Source organism: Falco naumanni, chromosome 4 (assembly GCF_017639655.2).
Source record: "Falco naumanni isolate bFalNau1 chromosome 4, bFalNau1.pat, whole genome shotgun sequence".
Classification (NCBI taxonomy): domain Eukaryota; kingdom Metazoa; phylum Chordata; class Aves; order Falconiformes; family Falconidae; genus Falco; species Falco naumanni.
The window spans coordinates 13,587,098-13,614,839 of NC_054057.1; the positions used below are offsets into that span (position 1 = coordinate 13,587,098).

At 43.0% G+C, this 27,742-nt stretch overlaps 2 protein-coding genes across 2 annotated transcripts in view; both read right to left on the reverse strand.

Moving 5' to 3' along the window:
• On the reverse strand, positions 1–7,850 carry MALSU1 (mitochondrial assembly of ribosomal large subunit 1). The gene is made up of 5 exons (XM_040593586.1): positions 7,718–7,850; positions 7,106–7,309; positions 5,050–5,228; positions 1,992–2,073; positions 1–807 (listed from the first exon to the last, which is right to left on the reverse strand). Exons 1-5 carry the CDS (start codon positions 7,848–7,850, stop codon positions 629–631), a joined length of 777 nt encoding a protein of 258 aa, XP_040449520.1. The 3' UTR covers positions 1–628.
• The window catches only part of GPNMB (glycoprotein nmb), a 20,544-nt gene continuing 335 nt past the window's right edge, over positions 7,534–27,742 (reverse strand). Inside the window, exons 2-11 of the mRNA XM_040593612.1 lie at positions 23,380–23,529; positions 22,523–22,666; positions 20,476–20,655; positions 19,158–19,316; positions 18,392–18,700; positions 17,072–17,194; positions 16,253–16,340; positions 15,146–15,351; positions 12,619–12,706; positions 7,534–11,794 (exon numbers count right to left, since the gene is read on the reverse strand). Coding sequence (XP_040449546.1) covers positions 11,641–11,794; positions 12,619–12,706; positions 15,146–15,351; positions 16,253–16,340; positions 17,072–17,194; positions 18,392–18,700; positions 19,158–19,316; positions 20,476–20,655; positions 22,523–22,666; positions 23,380–23,529 — 1,601 coding nt within the window. The 3' untranslated portion in view covers positions 7,534–11,640. The remainder of the gene's footprint in view (positions 11,795–12,618; positions 12,707–15,145; positions 15,352–16,252; positions 16,341–17,071; positions 17,195–18,391; positions 18,701–19,157; positions 19,317–20,475; positions 20,656–22,522; positions 22,667–23,379; positions 23,530–27,742) is intronic.

Consider the following 27,742-nt stretch of genomic DNA (forward strand, 5'->3'; position numbering starts at 1 on the left):
TTTTTATTTATTAAAAAGAGATTTGCCTTGGCTGAAAAACTGACTTACTGTCTGTTAACACACACTTACGTTATGCTGCTTTTGGCTTTTATGTGCTCAGTAACACCAGTTTTACCACCTCCTTCAACTCTGAGCATGACTTGCTTCATCGTGACCAGAAGCAAATGGCTTAATCCAAGAAGCCTCATCTAAACTGTACTATTTCACATAGTTTTTCCTTGCAGCACTCAGGCCTCTTTTGCACTGCCACTGCAGGCAAGTCTTCCAAAGATACTAGAAAAACAATTACTGTAGAGGCTGAGCATGAGTTTCAGGGTAAGTAGGTGTCTTTGCCCCACTCTTCTCACTGCAAACTCCCTTCAGACAGTGACTTGCCCGGGGACAGTGACTTGCCCAGGAAGCTCCCTTATGATAGGAGGAGTTCTTTGACTTTTTATGGTTGGATTTGATCTTAAGGGTCTTTCCCAACAGCAAAGATTTTATGATTACGACCACTTTTGTAGTTTGTTCAGAAATTTTTCTAGGCACATCCAATAGTACTGTATTGTACTGATCAACTGTAGTGGCCACAGAGTCAGAAATCAAGGTTCTGTGTTTCTTTCATCTGTCTTTCCACTCAGCAGCTGCATTAAGTTCTTGTCTCGAGATGATCACTGCTGTTAGGAGTCAATCCAAATATAAAGTCTTCTGGCAGTAACTGTCGAGTCATCTGGGCTAACTGGTCATCGTAGGAACCGAGAGTCCATAGCTTCTCCAATTCATAAACCTCTCGTGTCTCTGGCAGCATGAAATGCACCACTATGCTACCTGCACAGAACAGAAATTCACAACGCATTAACGTGAACTATAAAGCGCTACTACACTTCCAGCTGCACAAAAGCGTTCAAGTCTTCCACCCCCATTCTGGCTCGATACACTGGGTCAGCTGATGGAGGTCTCTTTAAGTTGCTGATTCGAGCCCCTGAAAGTGTTAAGATTTGGTCAGTCCTTTAACAGACTCTTAAGACTACAGCCAGGAGAGTGAGAGGGACAATACTCACTATCACAAGACTCCAGACCAAGGAAGTTAACGACTTCTAGGAGTCAGAAGGACGTCATTCAAAAGAAATTTTACCTGAGAGTCACCTCCCTTAGGTTACAGATGGACTTTCAGTTTTCCTGTATTACCAACAACACCCGGCTATAGCCAAGTAATTTTCTTCTGGTGTGCTGCTCACATTTCCCAGGTGGGTTTTATAATGAAACAGGTCCAAACTTTGATACAAGTTTTTTCTTACAGAAATTAATTCTGTGCAAACAATACTAGGGAATGTTAATTCCAGTGTACTTCTAATGCACTTTTTTCTAGTTACGCCTTTAAATTTCAATTTGTTTTCAGATATAACTATCAAAATCATTAACAGTGAAGTATCCAAGGCTTAATGTCACTGGCTGCAGTGCTCCTCATCCACCCATGCTCTCTTTTAAGCCAAAACACAAAGTTAGAAGGTGATATTCTAGAGCTAGCTAGTGAAGGAGAAATGCTTTCTGAATGCAAAATCTTTTACGTTTGTGTAGAGTTTCACACTTGTAAAATAAAGAATTAAACTCAATTTCTTAGGACTGAGGTTTTACCCCATGTCATGGTATGATCTGGACGGTGGAAGTCTTTTCAGCAGTTTGCTACTAAGGCCACACACAAAGAGCCCTCACTCACCCAACAAAGGATTATATACACCTGAGAAAGTTGTCTGAAGTAGCTTTTCTCTTTCCACTACTGTTATCTTCAATTTATTAGGACCTCTTTCAGCCACTGAAGTTACTGCTTTCTTCTCAGTGCCAGCGATCTTTAGTAAAGATGTATTTAGTAACAACTTCAAGCAGTAACTAGAATTCCAAAACAGCAGAGTATATTGTAAACTCTCCACGGCAATCAGAGTTCACTGTGAGATGTTTCCTTGAACAAAGAGCTCATGCAGAACTTCCCGTTTCTCAGATTCACAAATACTTACCAAAATCAATGCACAGCCAGTCATCTGTCTCTTTCCCTTCAATTTGAGTATAAGGATCACTTTCTTCTTTGTGGTGCTTGTACTGAGAAAAGAAACAGTGGCAGAAAACTAAATACTTTTATATATTTAAATACATATATTTAAAAGCATGGAAACTTAACAAATAAGCTGGACTTTGAGTTGCCTAGAGTTCTTTTAAATCTTAAATGGGCAAGATTACTTCATGTTGGTTCTGGGGTCTGCACACAAAAATAAGCATACACTTGCAGCACCAGAAAGTACAGATTTCTCGGTGGGATTTAGTATCAGATCTGGAATCCTAATGCTCATAATTTCCATACAGTTACCCATGAATTTTATAGGTGTCCATTTTTTCTCAAAACGAATATTGAATACAATCGCTTAGCATTAAAATAGTCTTTCAGTTATCGGTTTCCTGTAGCTGCCATTACCACCAAGTTTTATTTTCCTTTAAGGTTTCTTTCATTGTTGTTTTTCGTTGGTTAGTTAAGGATGCAGAAATGGAGATGCTAAGCTTATCCTTGTCTCAGAGGGAAGGGGTTGGGGAGAAAACAAGCTTCAACCCATGCCATAAGGAAGGCATTCCAAGAAGCCTCCCGTCTGTTCAGTGCATGCTCTCAACACTCACTGCAAGATGGGGGGGGAAAGCAAAGCAGCACACAGATTCCCAAGCTATGAACCGCTGTGAGAGAGGGGAGGGGGCAGCTCAGAGCATGGCTGCAAACGCTCAGCTAGGGCAAGGTAGTTTGTTCCCTGTGCAACCGGATGGCTTTCATAGATGCCAGCTTGAGAGGCTCGGCTCTCCCCACCTAGCACACAAAGAATCTAAGCACCCACCAGAGCAAAGAGATTTGACAACTAGAGGCTCTCATACTGTCACTTTCAGACCTGGCCACAACCCACTTGTTTCTTTACAAGAAGCATCAATAGAAAAAAAATAATAAATGAAGTCAAGTGCATCTTCACAGAGCTTCTTTATTCAAATTTCTATTTGAAGCAGTCAATCAAAAAAATACAGAAACCTTTTTCAAGCTGAAATTAAAACCCAAACTAAGCAACATTTATTTCAGCACAAGGCCACAAGGAAACTAAGAGTGAAGCTGCATGGCTCTTAACAGGCCTTTCTGCCACAAAAGACAAACTACAAAACAAGTAGTCGTAACAGCATGGCTGGCTAGCCCTTTACTGGGAAAGCAATTGCCACAAAGGAACTGTTCCTGGTTTTTCCCACACAACGCTAACTGCTGGACAGCGGCCCCAGTTTGCAAACCGGAATGGAGAACTTTCAAAATGTAATTCACAACCTGTTCTACCTTCCTTTCTTTAAGATAGCTTGTGAGATAGCCTCAAAAGCAGGTGATTTTCAGAGACTCTCTGAAAGTCTGCTTAAATTACTACAGAGCCCAGCATGCCCTGCCATCACCTATGTAACAGAGGCTGGAAAGGCTGATCTCCACTGCAAGTTTCCCTCAGCTTTGTCTTTAAAGGCTGTGTAATGGTAAACAGGTTATAACAAAGTCAAGTGTTAGTTTCTTCCTCTCACGTGAAACCAGACAGGAAGGGGTAAGCAGTAGTTGGGACTTTGCCATTTACAAGCTACTGGAAGAAAAGCAGGAAGACCTCATGCTACGCAAGCGCTTCTGCAACTTAGTGTAAATCACGTATTACCATAACGTTTTGCCAGCTGCTTAGCAGCACTCCTGAGCACACCTGCTCTGCTTTACATCTTAAACGACAACTTTATTTTTGCCCTGAAAACTTTCAATGCCAGGCAAGCTCAGCCACTCCTGAGTACTTGGCCAGGCTTCGTGGTTTCTCGGGATGCTCAGGAGGACACCATGTCTCCCCAGAGGCTCTGCTCTTACAGCCACCAGGAGCAGCCAGTTGTGGCACAGGCATGTTTTTGCATGGTGGGTGGTGGTCACTGATCTCTTCTGGTCTGAGAGAGATGGAGAGCTGTTGATTTCAGACTAGCAAGTTATGCAAGTGATAGAGTACATACTCAGCACTTAAATACAGGACATTCAATCACACTAACACAACTTCTAGCTTGAGGCAAAATTGTAGCCTGTAAAGATGCATCAGTTCCTGCAGAGAACACAAGAAACTCGCCTTAGCTGCTCAGAAAGGCACCGAAAAGCAAGACTGTCTCCCCCACTCCTTCCCTTCAAGTCTCACAGCTGAAACCAATGGGACTGGAAGGAAGAAAGTAAAACTAAGATCCAAAGAAAAAATGGGGTCAGGCAGGGAAAGAAAGTGCATGAAGAGAAGGCAAACTGCAGGTTGAGTATAGACAGTTGGTTGAGATGGGGACTAGGCATATTCCTTACACCATGCTTTCTAACAGTCAGCTGGCTCTCTTCTGGCCATAAAATGTCTCTCTCCTTCAGTCTGGTCCTTATCCCTAAGGACCTATTCAGTTTTACTCCAACGTCTATTTTTGTACTGAAAAGCTCACATTCTGCCAAAGCCAAACAGCGCAAGACTCCTGTGCAAGAATGGCTGCTGCTGCTGCTTCTCCCTTCCTCCTATACAGGCACAGTGTGGGGACTATTAATTAGCAGTTCATTTTAGTAAGCCAGCGAGGGGACCCTGTGCCTCATAATATGCCATCTTTTTTTCTGGTCTTGCAATACATCCGAGAACCTGGAAATTTTAGGGATTAGGGTTTGGCAACAGTCAGATTAAGCTGTTTTGAATGAGTGGGAACAGCTCTAAAGCTTGCTGGACAGAAGACAAAAGTGGACACACAGGTCACCACCACCATTTCACGTCATCTTTGCCACCAAACTGTGCTTATTTTATCACTGTTCTAAATAAAGAGAAGTCTGTTTTTAAAATATATTCTCTACATTTTGAGTAGTACCGCTAAAGGCAAAAATTTCAGTCAGTCGCTAGATGTATTCAGGACTAAACAAAGGATAATTAATTTCATCTTGCCTGGTACACCCCCATACATGCAATCCTGGGGGAATTCCTTTCACAACATTTAAAACCGTTCTCCAAAACCCAGAGAGCACAGTGTGAACTGTCTTACCATTTTCAGCATGTAATGTGCCATTGCATGGAGGTGTCGTGTTGAAGATCCGCTCACAATTATAAAATAATCAGAGTATTTAATTTCTGGAGGTAGCTGGATGACACAGATGTCTTTAGCATTTTCTTGCCTCAGCAGAGCTACAACAAATTCAATGTTGAACTTCGGAAGAACAGTATCTGGATCAGACAGAAAAAATGATGCAGTGGTAATTTATCTTTTTAATTGCAAAAATCAACCACTTAAGATGACATAAAATGGCAATGAGCTGAATTATTGCCTAAGATAGCCACTCACAATGGAGTTTGGTTTGATACTGACAACGCAACATGCACTGCAGATCTTTAAAGATCATTTTTAAAACCATCAAAGTTGAGAACTAAGCACTCTTCTGGTAAATAACACTACCACTAGATATAGCAGCCAGCAAACATCAAAGTTTCTTTTAGGTAACTAACTTATTTCTTGTTGTTAGTACTTTAGAGTCAATGCTATCATCAGATATTTGTCAATTAAGATCAATGAAACCTAAGTACTTCAGACATTATTAAAATGACAAAATTAAAAGTATTTCAGAATAATGCTTTTCAACAGGTCTGTGATAATAGATGGTGATGAAATCACTCTAAAATCTTTAGATGAAATCAATATATTGAAAATGGAGCTGACGTGATGCAGCGTGAAGGTACTTTTTATCTTTGCACCCAGAAAAGCCACTTTTTCCCTAGCCTATTCTGCCACAGAGGACTACTGTATTCTAGACAAGACTTTAGTCCTTCAACAGTTTAAGCAAGCCAGCTTAGAAACTAGTAAATTAGTGCAACTACCTTCTGTTCACACCATGAAATCAGTTTATTTTGAATTGGCCACAATTAGGTAGATGCAACTTGTACATACTTACGGCATAATTTGAATCTGTCAGCAATGCATGCTTGCCACTATAAAGTGAGCGTTAGTGCAGAATGAGCATCAGCACAGAGCCAAGCTTTATATTTACCAATATAAAGAAAAAGGCAAGCAAAAGAACAATAGCTACATATAATTATATGCATGAATGGGGATGTGAAATTGGATCAGATCTCTGTAAATGAAAGCCTTTGAGCTTAGGGACTCATGCACTCTTTCAACTTTTGCTGTGGTCACACATGCAGAAGATTAGCAGTGGCCACTGCTCCTCCAGACACAGCGGTTACAAAAGTTAAATATTTGCCTGGTAGCCACATGTGAAGTCTCTAGTGCCTACTTAAGAGAACGAATGGTCTAAACAACCCCAGGCACATTCTGCCACGCTGAACGTCATTGTCAGATCTAGGCTAGAGAAGATTTGCAGAACAGCTACAACAAACCAGCTCTGCGCACGCAGTGCATATACCCATCACCAGCCACCGTGCTGCTGAAACTGTATTATGTACAGGGAAACGTTTTTCTGTTACAATAAGCATGTATCAAAACGCCTCCAACTCAGCACCAGTATCCTCACAAAGTTCTGCACTAGCCACTGACTCCCCATGTCAGAGCACTGCTTAGGAAGCTGGTTCAGCACCACGGTTACGGCTCTGAGGCCTGTGCTCTTAGCCGAGATAAGGGCGATTCGGTCGCGCAGGATCCTCCCGCAGCTGCGGAGCGCGACTCCCCGTGTCCTCAACAGTCGCTTTCCTCCCGAGGCGTTACCCTCCGCGCAGGGCAGAGCCGAGCGCCCGAGGGTCGCGGCCTCCTTGCCGCGCCGCCTCACAACCGTGCCGGGCCCGCCAGGCCGCGCCCCGTTGCCCAGCGCCTGGCGCCCGCGGAGCCCCAGGCCTTGCGGGCCTTGCGCGGCGCCTCGCTGGCCGGGCCGCTCCGCACAACGCGCTCCCTCGCCCGCTGTGAGGCCGCGGGCCGGCCGGCGCCCTCGGAGCCACCTCGAGAGCGACCAGCCTCACCAGTCGCGACAGAACTAGCGCGAAGGACCAGGCGGGAAGCCAAAAGGCCCGCGAGCGGTGTCGCGCTCCGACAGGCCCCGCCGGCTCACGCTGGCAGCTCGGCCCCCACGGCTGGGCCGCCCTTCGCCGGGCCCTACCTGCCGCCTGGCGCCGCTCCGCCGCCGCCCCCAGCGCCCCGGCTCCGCCGCCTCCCGCGCCCCGCGCCGCCGCGCCGCCCCCACGGGGAGTCCCGAGCCCCGGCGGCCGCGGCTGCGGCAGGAGGGCGCCCCCCGCCGCGGCGGAGAGAGGCCGCCAGAGCCGGCGCCCCCCCCGCCGCCGCCCGCCACATGCCCGCCGCCGCACTGCCGCCACCGCGGCCCGCCCCTCCCGCACGCCGCCCCGCGATTGGCCACTGGCGGCCACGCCCCTCTCACCTCACTGGCGCGTCCTGCCGGCGGGCGGGCGTTGCCGGCGGGCGCGCGCGCAGCGGCCGTCCCGAGGCGCGGCGGGGGCCGTCTCCGCGCGTCCGCGGTAGGCGGTGCCCGGCCGCGCCGGTGGCGGGCGGCTGTGTGCCGGGCCGCGGGGAGGCCCGCGGGGCCGGGCGCCTACCGGAGCGGCTCCTATCCGACTGAAGTCCCCGCGCGGCCCAGCCCCGGGGCGCCCCCGCTGCCCTGCTGGAGCCCCGGGGCGGGGGCTGGGTTTGCAGGGCGGACGTCGCGGCTCGGCCTCGGCTTCCCCGTCCCCGTTCGGAGCTCCCCGTCAGGGTTTGCCGAGCGGTGTCCGAGCCACAAGGCGGTAGAAGGGACGGGACCCGGAGGCCGGTGACCCGCACTCCGCTGTGATGGTTCGCTGGGGAGGAGCAGACGCGAAGTGCGGGCACTGCCACACAAACCCTGGTCGCATATCTTGTGCTCCCTTTTAAAGCCTATGGTTTGGCCTGAAAAGCTGCAGCTGGTTTGAAACAAATACAGTTTTCTTGGGGAAGCGTATTTTATACCTAATTCCCACAGTGTTAATGGGCGCAGGGCAGTAGTCTTGCTGTTTGCTTTGCAGTGGAGAATGTTGTCCAGGGTTAAAGGTTATGACCCAAAGGTCATATGTCAAGGGTAAAAGGTTATGACCTAAACAAGTTCAAGCATTTGTATTTACTGTGAGTAAAAGGTGTTTCGCTTCATCCCCTTCCCCTGGAGATGTTGCCATTGACACTGACAGTAACATAGAAGTATTACTCTTCGGCCTACTTTTCCCTCCCTCGCCAAGTATGATGGTAAACCAACGGTATTAAGACTTCAAAAGCAGATATGTGTGAACGTAAAGACCTGCCGTGATAAATGCTTTAGCTTTAAAGGAGATTTGACTATTCTGTGCAAGGCTGGAGGTGGTCGGTAGCAGCAACAGGTCAGTGTCTGGATGTCTCTTGCAAAGTTTAGTTTGATTCCTCTACAGTTCCTTCAGGGACTGGTGTTTTTTAGCCTTAGTTTCACCTTAGAAATACTTTTTGTGAGGAAAACCATGCTGCATCTAATGAGTCTCTTAACTGTGTGCTATAAAAATTGTTCAAGAAGAAAAGGGGAAAGGAACAAAACAAGTGGTTTGAAATAATACTTAACTTCTTAAAGTAATTTGCAACAAATTGTTACCCAACTAATGTTTCCATTTCTCTTGATGACCTTTGAAAAGATGTTCTTTCTAAAGGTGATGTACATTTATGTCTCATGTCATTCTTTTGATGTTATTTCTCCAAAGGGGATGCCTGAAACATGTAATATTTGCTGACATTCACAAATCTATTGTTTGTTAGCTGTTCTTGTCTTTGAAGGCCATAAAGTTCATTTGTATCCTGATCTGTTCTGAAACTGGGTTCCTCAGCAGTCGTCTGGTTGTTAAGAAAGTCTCTTTGCATCTCAAGTTTGTGGTGCCATTGCTCTGAGTACACTTGAAGGGAGGATGCAAAAATGGCTCGATAACCAGCGGTAGTGCCAGATGTGCATAAGTGAGCTAAGATTAAGGCAAATCCAGTTGTGTTTTCTGGAGGTAGGTACTGTTTTGATCAGTAATTAGCCAACTCATCAAAGTTGCTTATCTGACAGTATCTGAGACAGAGAAAATGTACTCTTTAAAATCATTAAATTGTTTATTTGTCAGCGCAGCAGTTAGATTCCATTGTATAAAAGTAAAGATGTATGAAATAGAAGTTACAGCTGAAAAGGCAAAATCAAATTATAAAAATGTATTATTCTGACATGATATTTAAAGGAAGATAGTGCAAGCTATCCTGTATACTTAGGTTAAAGGATAAAAAAGTTCAGGAAGTATGCCTGAAAACTGTTTTCTATGCAAAAGCTTAAGATATCTCTGAGCAACTAACATTCAGTGTTTTGCTGAAGCAAGACGCTTTCTGCATGTAGCCTAGGTCAGTGGTAGCCTGCATCAGCACTGATCCTGAGCATTATAGCTGTGGCAGATTTAATTTTTTCATGCTGCATTACAGGTCATCTTAAATTTTCCACTAAACCCCTGTCCTGCCCCAGGCTAGAGCAACAAGTACAAATTACAGTCCTTCCTGTCAGCAGTTTGACTGATAACAGAGGACGTAGCATTCAGGCAGTAATTTTTGCAGGAAATGTGTTTTCTGTTTAAATCAGGGAATAGTTTTAGATGCCCCGGACAATAGGATGTTACATATGAGGAAGATGGATCAATGGCAAATATGGCACTTTTAATAATATAACTGAAATGGCCACAAAAGAAAATAACTGGAGAACCTTGAAACAAAAAAAGTCTGTTAAATTTTAGAACTAAAGAACTAATCTCACAGGTATGCTTGAATCTGCATTTTTTTATATCCTGAAGTCATTTAGAGGTGTCTGTGCACACTGGGGAAGTGGTGGTGAAGGCTAGATTCAGATTACAAATGACGAGCATTTGACAGGTCTGCTAAGATACCGGGAAAATACGTTTGTGCTTATATATCACCTCAGGAACTGAGAACAGTATGTATCAGAAGAAACATCAGAAGTATGTCTTCCAAGAAACAGTACATAATGATATTGAAATAGAGATCTTCAAAGTATCCGGTGTTTAGAAATGGATTGCGTAAGGTCATTTGCCCAGCCGCCAATTGAAAGTTATTTCATTTTTATTATAACCTTTAATATTAATAGCAAGGCTGTAATGGAAAATAAATGATTTAAAGCATTTTTGGTCTGTTTTCTCATTTCAGTGAACCTTTTTAGCAACCTTTTCCCTTCTACAAATAAGATGCTCTGCTTTTCTCATCATCCAGTAATCCAGCCTTCAGTAGTTTGCTTCTGGTCTTGCACTGTGAAACCCCACAACGCAGAGTGATGAGCACGTACGGCCAGAAGACCAGATCACTTGAGAAAGGCCTCAACATGAATTTTCTTAACACAGAATCGCAGCTAGAGTGAACAAGTGAAGGCATATTCGGGTTGCAGAAGTTTACACTTTTTAAGTTGCATAATGCAAAAGCAGCAGCTGGAGCATAGTGCTCCAGTTAATACTGGGGGTTTCATTTATTTCATTAAGTGGTCAAAGAGAGGGATCGAGTAGCAAGCAGAAGCTGATGTATATTTGCAGCAGGAGAGAGACGAAAGAGAAGGGGGAAAGGGAGTTGAATGTTACCTGTTCCTGCTAGAACCCTTGTTCTGCTGACTCTCGTACACAGAACACATGATCTGCCCTCTGGGGAGCAGTGGTGCCAGTCCAGTGTTTCAAGACAAACGGAAACAAAGGAGGCAAAGACAGCATCAGCAATTGCAGCTAAGGACTTTACATGAGACTCAGAGTAAAAGTTTCAACAGGGAGAGCCAAGCAGATGGGCCTCATCTTGTTACTTGGGTGTTTGTGGTCTAGTTTATAGTGACACTCGTGCACTGGTAGTCATGTCCAGTAGGAAACTAAATGTGTCCAGCCCTGTTTTCTGGCCCTGAGGCCGACAGGCATGTAATGAGCTGCTTCAATGCTATTGAGCTCCGCAAAACAGGGTGGCTGTTGCCAAACTCCCAGTAGGGAACAGTGCCTCCGGTGGTTCCCAGAATCTGGGGTTTGCTTGGTGGGGAGCTAGCCTGCCTGGGGCAAGACTGTGCTAGGACCTCCTGAACAGTGTAACTGTCAGTGGTTCAGTGCCAATGCCTGGGAATGGGCCATGGCACGTTTCATTGCACAGACAACATGTGCCTGCCCCCCTGTGCCTTTCTTTCCAGCAAAGGCATGAATCCTGCTAAGGCAGTAAGCAGCTATACTATGCTGTCTGTTTAAGACTAAGTATTAACAAGTTGTTGGTTTGGGGTTTGTTTTGTTTTTTTTTAAATTAACCCACCCCCACCCCCCCTCCAGATTATGAATCTCTTTAGTTTTGCAGGTAGTTATCCTAGATTTAAGAAAACTCAGATAAAAGGGGGGGTGGGGGGTGGGGTTGGGGGGGTTAGTTGTTCAGAAGAGTGTATCCTAGATTGCAAACAAGAATAACAAGTGCTCAAAAATACCTAATTATTTTCTACAACAGACTATTTTAGTATTTCTAATTGCACCAAGCCCCCAAAGGTTACCATCCCATCTGTATTTCCTTTCGCCTTACTCCCTGGTTTTTTATAACAACAAGAAAACCCCATAAAGCATAGCTCAGATATGAGTCTGTACATATTCTAATAGTCAGTGTTAGACTAAAGGTTTAAACTATGCCTGGTTTGCTTTTCAGCAGAGGATTTCTTTCAGTGCTACTAGGGAAGAAAATTGCTTTGAAGTTGCCGAAGTAAGCAGTTAGTCCCTCCTGGTTCTCTGTTTGTCCTGTGCTTCTCTCAATAGGCTTGTATTGCTTGTATCTCCTGCAAGGAATGTACACAGTAAGTTGCTGAAAGACATTTAAATGACAGTTACATTTAGCATGTGACCAGCACGTAAGAGAATTAATCATGTATTTATAACTCTCCTCCTTCCCTCTTCAGTCCCACGTGGTTAACAGCCATAGGTCAGTAGTGGTGACTAAGGCCTGGTTAATGGGAAAGGCTCCATGGCTTAGCAGAGTACCGTTGCTCTGTGGAGGTGTTTCTTTCTCACCACTGACTGGGAAGGGTGAGCATACTCTTGACTCAGGAGTCTTGGTGCAGTCTTAAAGTTTCATGAGAAACGTCCAAGATAATAATGCAGTAACATCTGCTTCTATTAATTACTTTCCAGTATGCCCAGCACCTTTCTCCCAAGGAAGTTGTCAGTTACTTAATGAAGAATTTAGATGACTAATTCTTGATCTGTCGGTCATTCGCAAACACCTCTTGTAAGAGTTTGAGCTAAATCAATTTTCTGTTTGTTAGGTTTCACTGCGTGTATAAATCACATCATGCAGTTTGAGTTTGCTTACTGTTTACATGCAGTTCCCAGGCCTTCCAGTATTACTATTTGTTCTTATGAGCACAGAATGTAATTTTCTATGAAAGTTGATATTCTTTAATATTTGCATATTTTCCAATGGTTTTGTGGCTTAAGCCAGTAATCTCATTTTCTTGACTATTTGCCAGAATATTTGTGAACAACAATAAAAAAGAAACAGAAATATAGCTAATACAAATTTAAGTTGTTGGGTTTGTTAATTCGAATGAATATTTTTGACAGTTCCTTGTACTGTTTTTAATCCCAGAAACTAGTAACTTACTTGTAAAGAACAAAAGCCCCGATGGTGGCAAACACTGCCAACAAACCAAGGAAGATAAAGACACCTTCTGTTGTTCCTGATGATGATCCTAGAATTCGGAAAGTAGTTTGATTAAAAGTTAGCCTCAGTTTTACAGTGAAATAGATTTTCTACAGAAAACATCATTTCCGCTTGATTGCTGTACAGATTGAAGTACACTTAATATGCTAAGCACTGGAGATCAGTGACTTTGGCAAGAGGTGGTGCTTTCACGTCCTAAGTGGTTTAATTCTCAGTTCCACTAGAGTGTGAAGTGGGCTTTGCCAGTTTTCTGGTATGAACCATGCTCCTGAGACACATGGCTGCCTTCCAGCGTGGAAGGGAATGGAGGGTCTTGCTGGCATCCCACGAGGTGAGGCTAATTTGCTCCTTGCCAATTGCTAAGCTAGGGAAACATTTACACTGGGAGTCTCTTCATTAACTTCAGTGTTAGAATCGCTTCAGCTTCAGTGTTAGAATCGCTTCAGCTTTTTTTTTTTTTTAGGGATGGTGGCTGGGGGATAGGGGATAAAAAAGGAGTTTCTTAAATGTTATTGATCGTTGCAGTCCCATACGCTAAGATGGCAGAGTGTGGCTGAGAGCTTGATGGACTTAGGTTTGTTTGCCTTACCCGAGGTCTGAGGGCTCTGCTTTTTTAACATGCTTATTCTGGGAAATCAGCTTAGAGCTCTGCCTGCCGCTGAACTCTGCCCTCTGATTTGCCATTAACCATTTCACTCATATCTACTCCTAACTGCACCATATCTGATGGAAGAAGCCGAAGTATTACAAGTATTTTTTTTAAAAATTGTGTTAAATATCTTAATTTTCCAGTCTACAGGCTGTACCTTTATTGAGTTTACCGGCACTGAGACACATTCTGGGTCCTCATATTAACAACGGTGTTTATTCAATGAAGTAACTTAGAGGTGCGTGTTGGGTTACCTTTCCAGCTATGAAGTTGTAATTGCTGTCTATAAAAACTGAGATATCAAATCAGGGTTTACCATTTACTTGGTACATGTGCCTCATATATTCCTCAGTTGTTGTTACAATTGTGAAGGCTTGACCTCATTCCTAGTTGACACAATATTTTTGCCAAGACTGTAGGGATTTACCTTATTTTATGAATAAGGTAGGTCCCTGGACTAGTTTGCAAAGCAACACGTACTGATGGGATGGGCCTAAATCATAGGACTGTAACCCATTCAACAGTGGTTTAAGCAGGTTAACAGCGGATGTTTTGTGCAATGCCTACTTAATCCAGGCACAGTCTTGCCAAATTCCAAGGGCCAGATGTTTAGGCACCAAATACTCAGGCACCAAATTATGGGATTTTCAGAAATTTATAACTACTTGTCTTCTCTTGAACTGAGTGGAAAATTGTGGCATATGAGAAATGTTTGCAAATGTTAGATGGGCTGCTCCAGGGTGACTCAAAGCATCAACCTCTTTTAGATTCTAATTCTGCTTTCATTACAGTGGAAGCCCCGAAGTACAACTTGGCTTTGCCCTCTGGAGGAAACTGAGGAAGACCAGCCTTGCTGGGCTGAAGCTAGCCCCTGTAAATACAGATTTGAAAAACCCTGCCGCATGCTTATTTTCATCTTTAGGAAACAGAATGCACTTACAAGTCAGGCATTGTGCCTTAGCCCTCACAAACTGATTTTGGTACATCTGAATTTGTACCTAGATTAAAGAAAATCAGCCAAAAATACTGTGGCAGATGACCACAAGGGGTCAGTTGCTTGGCTGATAGGAAGGAAAGAGCTGAGAAGAATCACTAGGACGTTATAGGAGGGAAGTCAGGAGAGCAACAGAGTGGGAGCAGAGAGACAGCACGATGGTTCAGACTTCTGACTGAGGCCGAGCTGAACGCCCGGTTCTGCCGAAGTCTGCTTGCACAACTGTGAGCAAGAGACAGTGATGCTCATCCCACCAAAGGTGAGCTTCCTGATCTGAAACGGTTACCCTGAGCAGCCCGTGCAGTCAAACAGTGTTACGTGTTTGTTACATGTTTGTTGCATGTTACAAACAAAGATCTTTCCAGAATCTGCTTCATCTTTCCTCCTGTAGAAACAGAAACCTGGTCAAGGTCATCGGGCCACAAAGAGGGCCCAGGGCAGCCAGCTCAGCTGCAGATTTGGATTCTGTCTCAAGTAAGCTGAATTCCCCTTGGTTTCTCCTGTTTCTCCATGTGTCGAGTAGGCTGGCTGGCGTGTCCCCCACCTGCTTTTCTGCCCAACAGAGTTATTCTGTGGAAAAATACACTGCGGGTTTGTATAATTACTGTACTCATTGGATCGTCAACATAAATCAAACCGAGTTCTAACATCTAAAATTCCTGCAGGCAAAGAATTGTCTGTCTGCATGGACTCTCGCACAAGCTGAGGCCTCCAGGCATAATAAAAACCCCACATAAATTCCTGTGCTCTTCTCCCCCTGCAGGGAAATGACCACAGGGAGAAGCTATTCACAGATGAGCTGCATCTGCTCTGCGTGGACTCACCTCCGTTTACGGAAATCAGCGCGCTGGCAAGGGCTTGACTTGTGTCATCCCCCAGGGTGATGTTTATACAGTATGTTCCAGGTTCCTCAAAAGCTCTCCTGATGGTGAGTAAGCATTCATCAGTGACGATGATGGGGTCACATACCACGCTCTTGGACACCTGGCACGTGGGGTCAGAAACTACTGTGCAGGCATCTGTGGGGAGACTGGGATGGGAAGAGAGAACACATTGCATCTGTGGAGTCCTGTTGGCCCAGTTCATAGGCACATTGCACTGATGCCCCAGTTTGATGCTGGTGCCTGTTTACTGAAATCAGTGGCACTACAGTGATTCAAGAGTGTTTTATTAATACTTTTTTTTTTTTAGCATACCTATACCTTTTATATATTCATACATGTGGATTTTGTATAAAATGCATATAGACAATCAATAAAATGATCTGCTTGTTTTACATATAATTTATCATTTTATGGTGATCACAGAATTACCTGCCTCAAATCAGCTTATGAAGTCCGTTACCTTTAGTATTTATTTAATATACATCATTAGGAAAGGAATGCAGATTCTTATATGTAGTATCGTGTGCCAAAACAGTAAACGCTAGGAGAGGTTAATTGTTTTCCAGTTGCATTACCAAAATGATTCTTGTATTTCTCAGTCTTCCCACCTCTAATACCGTTCTAGGAGCTAAGAATATTAGTGCAATGTTTCCCTATCCAAGAGATTGCTGGGACACACCCATTTAAGTGCCAAAAAATTATGGCCAAAAAGAAAGGGGTTTCTTCCAACTTCAGTAGACTGCTTCCCATTTTACAGTAAGTGCTGAAATCTTGTCTTGGCCAGGGAAATACGGAATTGTTTCTCCCCATGAGCTAGTTCTCTTATTTTTACTGAGGCTTGACATTTGTTCTGAATCCTACAAGCCTGGCAGTAACCTCTGTTGCTGTCGTTTACAGATGAGACTTGCATTAACTTGAGTTTCCGTCAAGAAATAGAAACACTGCAGTTCCCAACTTTTGTTCACGCAGCTGCATCTAAGTGCAGACAGCGTTCCAGCACAATTATTTTTAAAGAGGGAAGACTGACAGTTTCATTCACACACTTACCTCCCTTGGCAGGTAACAACAAAGTCAACCAGTGAGTTTTCAGCTTGACTTTCTGTCATCTGAATAATATTTACCTCAAGGATTCCCTCTGGGAAAGGAAACAGATGTCAACGGCAGGACACATGACAAGCTCTGAAGTCTGTGTGTACAGAACCTCAAGTGTTTGGCTGATGTTCAGCTCAGGTCTTGTTTTCCATAACCTCCTCCCTCCCTTAGCACTCCTCTTGAAGGGTTGGAAAGCTGAGAAATTTTCCAGTGCTTTCCCTGTGAGGCCGCTCCTTTCTGCTCTGCTTTATTCTTCCATTATTACTATTTACTTATTTTACTAAATCAATTGCCTGTCCCACCACTCCTGTGCATGCGAAGGTCAAGTCAACCTTACGTGACACCACCCTGCCCCCTGCCCCCCAGGCCAGTATGCTTCAGCTTCATTCAGGTGTGGCGGTTCAGAAGCTGATGATCTGGAAATATGGTGCACATCCCCACCAGCCATTTTCCAGCCCAAGTGCCTGGAGACACCACGTGTAGCACGGAGGCAGCTGTCAGCAGCATCCAGACCAAGGCCCAGCCTCGTGGTGGAAACCAAGGGGCCAGAACCTTTGCTGCCAGCTCCTAGCAGGGTGTGTAAGGAAACCCAAGTCAGCCAGTTAGCCATCTGTACCTTAATCTTTAAAAATGTCAGCTATGTCCAAGAGAAGGATCTTGTTGTGGGTCTCCCGTGCTTGATAAAAGGGAGCCTAAATGAACATTCTCTCTGCTATATATTGTTGTACATTATTAATCTCCTTCCTCTGTTCAGGTGTTGACCCATGTCCTTACCTACGACAGAGATACCAGTACTGTAGAATCCATTTCTGTAAATATGGCAACCTCCATCAGGATTATCTTCCATTAACTCGACAGCAGTAGAGGAGTCTGAATCAGAAGATGCTCCAGTTGTTACTGTTGGGACGAGGGAGAAAGAATAGATATGCAGCTTTCGAACAAGTTCTGCTCAGAGGTATTCTGAACACGATCATATGTTTCAGCTGCACTCATCACATAGGTCATTAGTGACTCTGGTTTGCAGCTGTGCAGTCATGTGTGTCTGTATCTATACGGAATCATGGAAATAAGCCTTAAAGAAAACACACATGCCCAGCTGTGGAACACTGGAGTGGCCTGGGTAGCCTCATTCTAAAAGCCACTTTGCTAGTCACTCATATCTGTGAAATAAAAGCAAAACTGCAAGGTTTGGTATAATTAAACACTTCTTTAAAATTCCCAAATCAATTATAGAAGAAATCCAGAGGCCAATAAAAGGTTTAAAATGCTCTTTTATAAAGCAGGTATTTTCCCACTGCTCTATGTTACAGCTAGTGGAAAAATGAAGAGGGGAAGTGGTGAAAATTATATCTTTCCTTTCATATTTCATTCTCACTCAACATTTTGGTAAAAGCAAGTATTAAAATTCCAAAATTTGAAAAATGTAGCCACATTTACAGTTTAATGATAGTAGTATTATAACTACCTAGGCTGAAGCTGCAGGCCTTTTGCAAACTTTAAAACCCTCTGAGATGATAAACCAATGCTGAACATAATGAAAGTTATTCTGAAATATGGTAGTGCATAAATTTAAAGTGGAAAAGCCATTCTGGGTTAATGCCATGTGGAAATCCCATATTTTGGAATATGAGCAATTTTTTTCTAGCTCAATCCAATCTCATTTAATTTTGGGTGGAAGTTAACGCAAACCAGAAAGGAACCAGCTATAAGGGTGTTCTGAAATACTTCTTTCTCACTTAAAATTTACATCTTACCTCAGAAGATGACCCTGAGTAGGCAAGGCTAAAACCACCGAACATGGTGTGGTAGAGGGTATAAAACCAAATTTATATGTACTGCATGAGCACCTGAAGACCTCTATATGTTGTCACTGTGGTGTGTAATGTGTTAAATGTGCAAGTGATGCCTACCATAGAATCAAAGAAGGGTTTACGCTTATCGATTCTGTCTCTAAACCAATTTATAGAAGGTTTGCAGAGCCTTTCAGCCCTTTCATTGATGACAGTAAAACTTCTAAAGATATGAACTTAAAATATCAGAATTTAGAAGTTTTAGCACGGCTCCTAATATCACTGCTGTTCAATAAACTCTTACCTTCTGAGGTGGGCAGTGGTGCAGTGGGTGTTACTGGTCTGCAAGGTACAGGTATAATGGCTTGGACAGTTAAATTCAGAGTGAAGTTGCCTTGCAGAGTATAGGTGTGAGATGTAGTGGGACTGCTTGCTACAAATAAGCCACTTCCATCTCCAAAGTTCCACTTGTAGGAGATGGCAGAATTATTAAGATAGTAGCTGGGATCATGAATCTTCACATCAAATGTAATTGGTGAGTCTTTGATAAAAATGGAGTCTGAGATGTTGCGGTCATGTTTTTGGAACATACTCACAAATATTGGAATTTTGTCTGGAGGGGGAAAAAAAAAAAGTAAATAAATAAAACACACATCCCTGGCTGCAAAGAACAAACAACTCCAAAGTCCCTGAACAACAACAGTCAGAATGTGAGACATTAATATCTTTAACACGAGTTTCTACTTTAATTCTGTTTACTGATCTAAGGAGTGAATGTCAGTAGGAAACTGTTACCCAGAAAAGTATGGGAACAAATGAGGAAGCACAGGCATCTGTGGAAGATTGCATTTCCTCTTGTAAATCATTTTTCATTACAAAGCAGGGGCGTCACAACTGAGCTAGATACAAAGGTAAATTACAGTACTCAAGGCAATTTACCACATCATATTAAAAACCTTTCTCAGGCCAATGTCTTCTTTTCACACCAGGTGAGCTTGTGTGGAATTCTTTTAATGCCCAAACAACAAATACCCCCAGTATTTTATTACAGTTTATTCCAGCACGCTCACCTGTTACAACGTAGATGGCACTGGCTCTTGCAATTGGAACGTAGGCTGAGTGCCCTCTCCTGTAAATGGATACAGCCATCACGTGTTTGCCAAGAGTGATATTTGCTGTGTTGACTGAAAATGTTGCTGAAGATCGTCCAGTTATTTGGTAGTACTGACCTGAAACAGAACATGAACTTACGATATGTTTTCCCCTTCAGCCTAGCTGCAAGTTGGTTTAACAGGAGCAGTATCTCTGTAAATCTTGCATCATCTAAATCAAAATGAATAGTTTAGAATTGTCTCTCAGTTATCTGGCATCTATTTTTTAAGGACTGAATACTTTTACAACGTGTTTACTCCCATTATTTCTATGGGTTTTGGAGGTGTCAGAAAGATGTCCCAAATTTCACTAATCTAAGAAAAAATTGCCAAGGCATCCACATCTTTCCAAAGCAGTTACATTCCGTTAAGTCGTCATGTTAATGTAGTGGATGGTCTTTTAATGGTCTTATGTTTGTATGCTTTCAGTTTAGCAAGAAGATACACCTCTTGCTTCATACCCTAGAGCCCTTTGTATACTTTTGCTTATTTGTCTTTGTAACAGCTGGGTGAGGTAGGTAAATAGTATTACCTCTGCATAAAATGTGGGACATTATTATTATTGCTCATGCTGATACTGATTACAATACTGATTTAGTCCAGCTAGGTTAGGATACTAAGATTTAGTATGTAGCCAACGGCAGGAATAGCCCCAACCGTTGCATACTCAGGAGTGGGAAACATTCAGAGTTATCATCTGTGGCCAGATCAGTACCACACCGGCAGTGGCAGTTTTCACCTTCCCAGAGGCAAGAAGTGCTGCACCGTTAAACTGATCTGAAGGTATACAGTGCTGTGGTCTCTTAAATTTAAGAATCTGAAGTGGCAGTGAGCAGCCAACAAATCATCCAACTGACCTGCTTGGACCTTCTGTTTTCCTAGGAAAGGATCCTGAGTACTACTGAAAGGAAATTAATTTTCTTCAGTGGTACTACGGATGCAGATACAGAAGAATGTAGATCTAAAGAGAATCTCATGGTAATCCATGATTTCCAGACTGAGCAGCTGATGGTCTTTCTGGAAAGCAGGGAATTAATTTGGGATCTCCATTCAAAAGTGGGGAATCCTTTTTAAAGGACTTTTAATAAAACATACTCTACTAATGAATTAGTGTACAGGGTGAATATAAGCTTTCCAGCTTATATTCCCCATGAGCTAGTTCTCTTATTTTTACTGAGGCTTGACATTTGTTCTGAATCCTACAAAGCCAGAACAAAGGGTGTCTTGCAGTACTAACCAAATGTGTGAAACATGTAGACAAAGTTCCTTCTCCTCCAGCCAGGATAATGAGGAAAAGGTCTCCCATCTGGGAATACGTTATGGCTGCGGTTGCTTGTGCAGTTTTCCCAGCTGCAGTTGTTGATCCATTCAGTCCAGTTGTAGACATAGACTTGCTGATCCTGGGAAGCTGGAGGATCTAAGTGTAGAAATAGGACAGTGTTCTTGGTCAACTGAGAAATGTGCAGAAAGTCAGGAAACAGGAGGCAGGCACCCCAGGTTACAGTAGTTATTGCACTTAAACAACAGGCTAAGTGGGGTAGTTTTAGACTGACTAACCTTTCTTCTAAGATTGGCTTTGATTGATTTTTAATGTAAACACCAAATTGTTCTAGCTTGACATTGTTTTATTTACAAGCTTAAAAATTTGTACTGTCTCATGGGCCAAACACAATTTAAAATTGCTTGCCCAAAACTTGTTGTTGGCTCACAGGATGCTACCATTTTACCGGAGTTAATGGGGCTACCTGAACACTTGGCAAGCAAAATCTAAAATTTTAAGTAGAAAAGCAACCATGGAAGCACTGTGAAGAAGTGACTTTGTTTTGTCACAAGAGTTTTCTATGGCAGCTTTAAATAACTTAGACATGAATTTCAGTTCCTTTCCGAATAATAAAAAGACAGTTTCCTTCCCCAAACAGCACAACAAATATTAAGTAGAGAATGGATATCAGCAGTTAACAAAACATTAGACAATCAAGAAGTAGAACTCAGGCTGACAAAAAATTTGCTGATATGTCTTGAAATGAAAATTACTTCAATCAATAAAAAAATTTGTTGAATATTTACGAATTCAGAGAAAGGAAGGTACAACAGCCTGTTTCACTCTAGACTCAGCAGAATTATTTGAATTATGATCGGGTTTTTGGTCTATGTAACAGTAAATAAGAAAAGGTGATTCTCTGATGAAAAGATTGCTTGATTTTTAAATTATTTATTTTATGGATTTTTTTAACTCTAAAATGTGGGAATGTGAGATTTACTGTTTCATGAGGGTTTTTCAAGATGCAGATGATGGTTTGTGAGTTCTACAATTCCTAATTGAAAAAAAACCAACCTCCACCAATTTTGTAAATCAACAGCTTTATAGATTTGGAAGGAAACAAGGTGACTGTGCAACCTTGTGACTGAGCTGAAAAGCAGTAACAGTTTTGTTAGGAAGCCAAATTAACATCACTGTTTTGGGAAGGCAATTCTATAGTGAAGGCAAATCTTGAATTACCCGGTCATTATATATATCAGGTGCAGAGCAGTAAAAATACTGCAGTAATCTGAGGAAAGAAGCTGGTGTGGCACAGGTCAGACACACGTGTAGTTGTGTTGGGTCTGGCTGAGCCCCACAGCAGCCCTCACAGTGCTGCGCTTGTGTTGGTAGCTGGGAAGGTGTTGATAACACACCAGTGCTCTGACTGCTGCTGAGCAGCGCACACACAGCATCAGGGCTGTCACTCCAACCTCCCCCCACCTCCCCCACAGGCTGGGGGTGGGCAAGATTTGGGGAGGGGACATAGCCAGGACAGCTGCCCCAAAGCGACCGGTGGGTTATTCCATACCATATGATGTCTGCTCAGATACAAAACCTAAGAGAAAGGAGGAGGAAGGGGCGTCATCCATTATCGATGACGTTTTGTCTTCTGGAGCAACCGCTACACGTACGGAAGCCCTGCTTCCCGATCATCCCCTGCTGACGGGAAGCAGAGAATAACATCTTTTGTTTTCCTTCACTTCCGTGCACACAGCCATTGCTATTGATTCATTAAACTGCCTTTATCTTGACCCACAAGGAGTTTTTTCCATCTTATTTTCTCCCCTCCCCGTTTGGCTGAGGAGCGGCTTGGTGGGCACCTGGCACCCAGCCAAGGTCAACGCGCCACAGTAGTTACCAGTTAAAAGCAACATGGCCGTTGTTCATAGGGCGCACCTGTGATATTTTCAAAGATTCATGACATGCTCATACCAGCACCGGAGTCAGACATGTATAGTACAGGGAGATTGCCATTACCTACCCTTGGTACAGTTCCTCTCATATATTATGTTGCCATCATTATCTTCTTTCTGGCACCTGGGAAACTGGAGAGTCACAACAAAGGTCATGTTGGATCCCACCAGTGCTGGGCTATCAGTGTCCAATTTCGCTGTCACTCTTCCGCCTGTAGAAAATAAAATTGGTTTTCAGTGCAAAAAAGGATGTATCAAAGCAGCAGCTACCTTTAGCTGTGCACCATTTACGTTAGAAACGCTTTATTGATTCCTCTGTTTCCAAGGGGGTTTGTGCTCCTAAGTCACTTGCAGTCTTATTAAAACCCCAGCTCAGAACAATCGGAGGGACTCGTCATATCCCCCCATGTCACTTACGTGTGTCATTAATTTCCTTCTTAGAGCCAAGTATAGGGGGGTTTATCCATGGGGGTCAATATATTCCCAAGGAGGCTATTTCAGTTTCTCCCCAGGGATACAGCCTTTAGAGCTCAGCTCAGACCAGCTGACAATAAACAAGGTCTTAGCTGAAGTTGTCAAACTGAGAGCCCACAATGCCCTACTGAGTTAGCAGCTGAAGCTACCTGTCCTCTAGGGCATGTTTCAAATGCTGGATTGTCCTGGAGCCCTGGCCATCGATACTTCTTAGTAAGTATTAATGTCTGAGACTGAGTAATGGGAAAGCGTTTACTGTAACAACTCGCTGTTCTTCGTCAGACAACGTACTGGGGCTGGTAACAACGCCAGTCATCTCCTTATTTGCTGTTCCTTGCAGCAGCAGTAGATATTGCCCCTATGAAAAAGCACTATAGCACCTGCATTCTTCAGGGAGGTGGATTTTCTGGCCAGTTTTCTCAGAGTCTTTGAAATGCGCATGCGCAATCACCTTTCCAGCAGTCCTTCCATCTGGGATCTCCTTCTTCCCAGAAAGGATAAAGCTTTTCATTCCATTTATTTTGATCACTAGACCAGCCTTGTAGCTTCTTGTAGGATGTGACAGGAGAAGTACTTCCATGGCTCAGCACATCTTGAAACCCTAGAGAGAAAGATGAGCATGCAACGTAATAGCATTTTCCCTACCACCCTATAAAGACATTGCTCTTGTGCTGAGCAGCCTTCTTATTATGAGTATGTTCTCGTACTGATTAGAAAACTCTTCACCAGTAGAAAGTTACGGAATTTTATCATCACAGCTATCAACACTTACATCAACGATAATGAACAAAAAGACAGTTCCCCAACTGACAGCCTGATATTTTTCTGCTTGCACTATTGCAAGCTTTCCAGAGAAAGAATGAAAGGGTTTACAACATTTTGACCGTATCAGAGCAATTGTTTGTATGAATGGACTTAACCCTGCAACAATCCGGCTTGTACAGAGGTTGCTTGATTGCTGACTGCTTTGTGCTTGGCTGGTAATAAATCTATCTGAGGCTAACAAGATAAATTCACCCTGTGTCTTAAGCTGTGCTCTAGTGGAAGTTATGCCAGGAATTAGTTTTGACCCAGCGAAGCTTCTTTGGTGAGTTGGCTGGTGGTTTGGGTGGGAGGGGTGGAACCAATTGTAACAGAAGCTGGTATTTCCAGAAAAGGAAATTCGGAGCTGCATAGTAAATTCAATGTGTTTATAATATAACAACAAAACCATGTTAGCTTCATGCCTATTACGTTAAAATGGCTCAGATATTAAATAACTTTAATAACCCCTTTCTTCTCACGTTACTACAAATGGTGGGCTCCAACTTTTCCCAGGCCTTCTAGGATCCCTTTTTCTGTCACGAATTACACATAATGGAAAGCTAAGTAAATATCCAAGTAACCTGTAGGAACACGTCAACCCATATGTGGTTGCCATGAAAATATGTAAGTCGGCTTATAAGCAGAGCTCCATGAAAACCTGGAGGCTTTAAACAATTCCGTCCTGTTAATCAGGTAAGTGGTGGGTGTGCCATTCTGTCACAGCATCAAGGAGTTAGGATTTCTGCTTTTCATGGCTTTATTTTAAAGGGAGCTGATGCTGAATGCTTCTGAGATTTATACCCAAGTCCAACAAAGAGCTGGATGACTTCAGGGAAAACGCAGAGACCTGTTAGAAGGGCAAGAGTGGCCCTGCGCACTGTGGCGTAACTGGCTGCGCTGGAATTCCTCCGACTTTTGGAAAGGGTGCAGAGCAGCTATAGCCAGTCTAAACACTGTCTTCAGGGAGATGTGACTCCTAATTTTACTGCAAGGGAGAACCAGAGAAAGAGCCCTGAAGAAGAGGCAGGAGCTGCTTCCTACTGATGTTTTATTGCCCAGTGAGATTTCTGTTGGGCAGGAAGGACATCCCCTGACAGTTCCATCTCAACGGTCACTCTGAATTGATGCGGGCAGCTCTCTCCCCAGTGCTGAGGACTGAAAGGTCTGACGAAAAGAACAGATTTTGCGTTTAGAGACATATCCTCCCACGGTCTTTTGCCCTACAGGAACTCCCCACAGTCTCACTTGAATCGTGTCTTTCCTGCAGATTTAATATCTTTTGATGTGAGCAAAGCATAATATCGTGACTGGTATTCACTTAATGGCCTGTATGACATGCTGTATTGTTTTCAGTCTTGGTCAGAAGAAGAGTTCAGGAATGTCCTTCAGAAACCTTTCTCAGGAAAAAAACATATTAGCAGCTATAAAAGTATTTGACAAAGGTTTCTCAAGTTCAATTACATTTTAGGTCATAAAATTGATGCATCATCTTATTTGAAAGTAAGTGGCTAGAGATTTTTCTTGATTTCTTTTTCCTGTTCTCTTTGATTTTACCTAAAAATTATTTAATGGCTAAAAATGTTTTGATTTTGTCAGATCAAAACATTTCCATCATTGTTCCCCCTCGCCCCCCGCCCCCCTCAATGTTCCATTCATCAAAAAGAGCTGGAGCACTTTTAATTTTATCAATGCTTTTAATTTTGAATTTTCAATAACAATCCTTGAATTCTGAAGTAATTTTCTTGTCCAGCTTTGGTAATAACTGTGGTCACTGCTTTTAAATCACAAGCTCCTTAGGCATTTCTGTGCCTCCCTCATGTGCTTTGTTTATTTCAATCGAATATAAAACATTTCACAAGCTTCAGGACAAGACAAAGCCTTTTTTTCAGATGAGCAAATACTTCAGCCCTAGTTTCTCTAGCACATGGAACTGAAGATTTTCAGTTGCTGAATTTGAAGGAACAAAAAAAGTTTTAATATATTTCTTCTTTAACAATGAAAAACACTCAAGAACATATGTTGGTCATAACCAAAATTGGAGCAATTCAGTTCAAAATAGAGTAATATTACACTCCAAGGAACTGATTACTGCAGTAGTTTTGGTGAGGTGATCATTGGAGAAAAGATCTTACACTCTGATTGACTTTCTTCTTTCTTATTCTGCTTTTCATTTTGGTGAAAAATGTAGCAAAGACAAGAAGTTCAGCATTTCCTGTCAAAGTGCGTTAGCCATGAAGGAGAGGATGAAAGCCGATGGTAGAACAACAGCAATAAAAAGATGACCCAGCTGAAGAGGATGAAAGTGTGTTAGAAGTAAAGAGGCTGATGTTATGGCCAAGCTAATAAGACAGAAAATAATGTAAACTTTTGAAAGTTACGTATAGAAACATAATAAAGCAGGACAAAGAAGAATTTGAGGAACAACTTGCAAAACCATAAAACCTACTGATTAATCCTTTTTTTTTTTCTTTTTTTTTTTTCCAAATACGAAAGTAGTGAAAAGCTAGCCAGAAAGTCTGTAGGGCCAAAAGATGATGTAGATAAAAAGAAGCATTCAGGGAAGATAAAGGGATAGCATGAAAATCAGATACATTAATTTACATTTTCATTCACAAAGGAGGAACATAAGAGATTTCTGTGCTAGAATTTTCCGCTACAATGATGGAGAATTTATCTCAAAATGAAGTGTTGGCACAGAAAAAATATAGAACAAATCAACAAAATGAAGGATTTGTCTAGTTAGGATGGCTCAAAAAATATGGAAGCTATTCAAGAGCGAAATAAATGAGCTATTAACCATAGCATGTAACATCTTGCTTACAACTGCTTCAGTGGCCGAGAAACAAAAGTTGGCAAATGTGATGACAGTTTTTAAAAACACTTCCAGGGAAGATTTGGAGGACTGCAAAAAGTTTGAGGCTCAAATTGAAGAAACTGATAGAACCAGCAGTGAAGAACAAAATTACCAGATATGGTGGATTAATTCGATATGCCATAAAAGGAGTGCATTCCTCACAAATATATTCCAGTTTCTCTGAGGGAGCCAGAGAGCATGGGAACAAGGCTGACCTGCTTGTTATCATCCGCTTGAGTTCCAGGCGGCATTTGATTGAGGTCCCTCGCTAAAGGCACGTAAAGGAACTAAGTTACCGTGGGATAAGAATGAAGGATTTCACATGAATAAATAATTGGTTAGGATATACGAACCAAAAGTTATGAGTAAGTGGCCAGCTTTCTCAATCACTGAAATAATTTAAAATGTTCATAGTCTGGAAAACAGGCAAACACTGAAGTTCTTTAATCTGCTGAAGACAGCGTCTTAAAGTAGTAGAGGGGAGCACTGTATGAGACTCAGTGACTCAAGAATAAAACTATATGAAATTCAGCATAGTTAAATGTAACTTTACTTACAGAATGAGGGGCTCTAAACTAGTTCTCGCCACTCAGAAATGAGAACTTGTAGCTTTACAGTTCTGAATGCAGTGCTCATTGGTAGTTGCAAAATACCAGTATACGCTTGCCCAGTTACACATTACTGTTTCCCATTGGAGACAGGTACAAGGCTAGATGGATGCTCAGCTGGCCCTCAGCTTTTAAGGTGTTCACTTTCCTTATTGTAGGTTCTGGAATTTCAGCATAAACCCCTATTTCTGCGTTCCCAGCCCTGAGCTCAGGAAGTCAGCCTAAGACTTGAGTCAAACTGTGAGCCCAGAAAGAAGCAGAAGACCATCCCAGTGCCTGCCCACCATGGCTTAAGGATCTAATTCCTTGTTTGGGCTCCCTCAGGCTGGGGATCCACAGGTCTGGGTGTCCCGGTAGGGAGCACTGCCTCCGACCTGCCCTCTCCCAGCCACTGCTAAGCAAACTGGGAGAGGTCCATTCTGCATCCGCCTTTTGAGCCACGCTTGAGCTGGGGAAATAGAAGTTTGTTGAAATGAACCAAGGCTTGGCTCCGGTCAGCTCTGTGTATCTGTGGAGCACGGGAAATAGAGAACTGAACAGCTCTTGGC

What these genes read in the sequence shown, in the direction of transcription:
- MALSU1 (XM_040593586.1), bottom strand. Translation starts at nt 7,850, where the DNA reads ATGCGACCAGGGTTTGTGTGGCAGTGCCCGCACTTCGCGTCTGCTCCT. An exon ending in TGTGGCTCGGACACCGCTCG is followed by an intron (nt 7,310 to 7,717) that starts GCAAACCCTGAC and finishes CGGTGGCGGCAG; the next exon opens with TGCGGCGGCGGGCATGTGGC. An exon ending in CTGGCTGTGCATTGATTTTG is followed by an intron (nt 808 to 1,991) that starts GTAAGTATTTGT and finishes TGTTCTGTGCAG; the next exon opens with GTAGCATAGTGGTGCATTTC.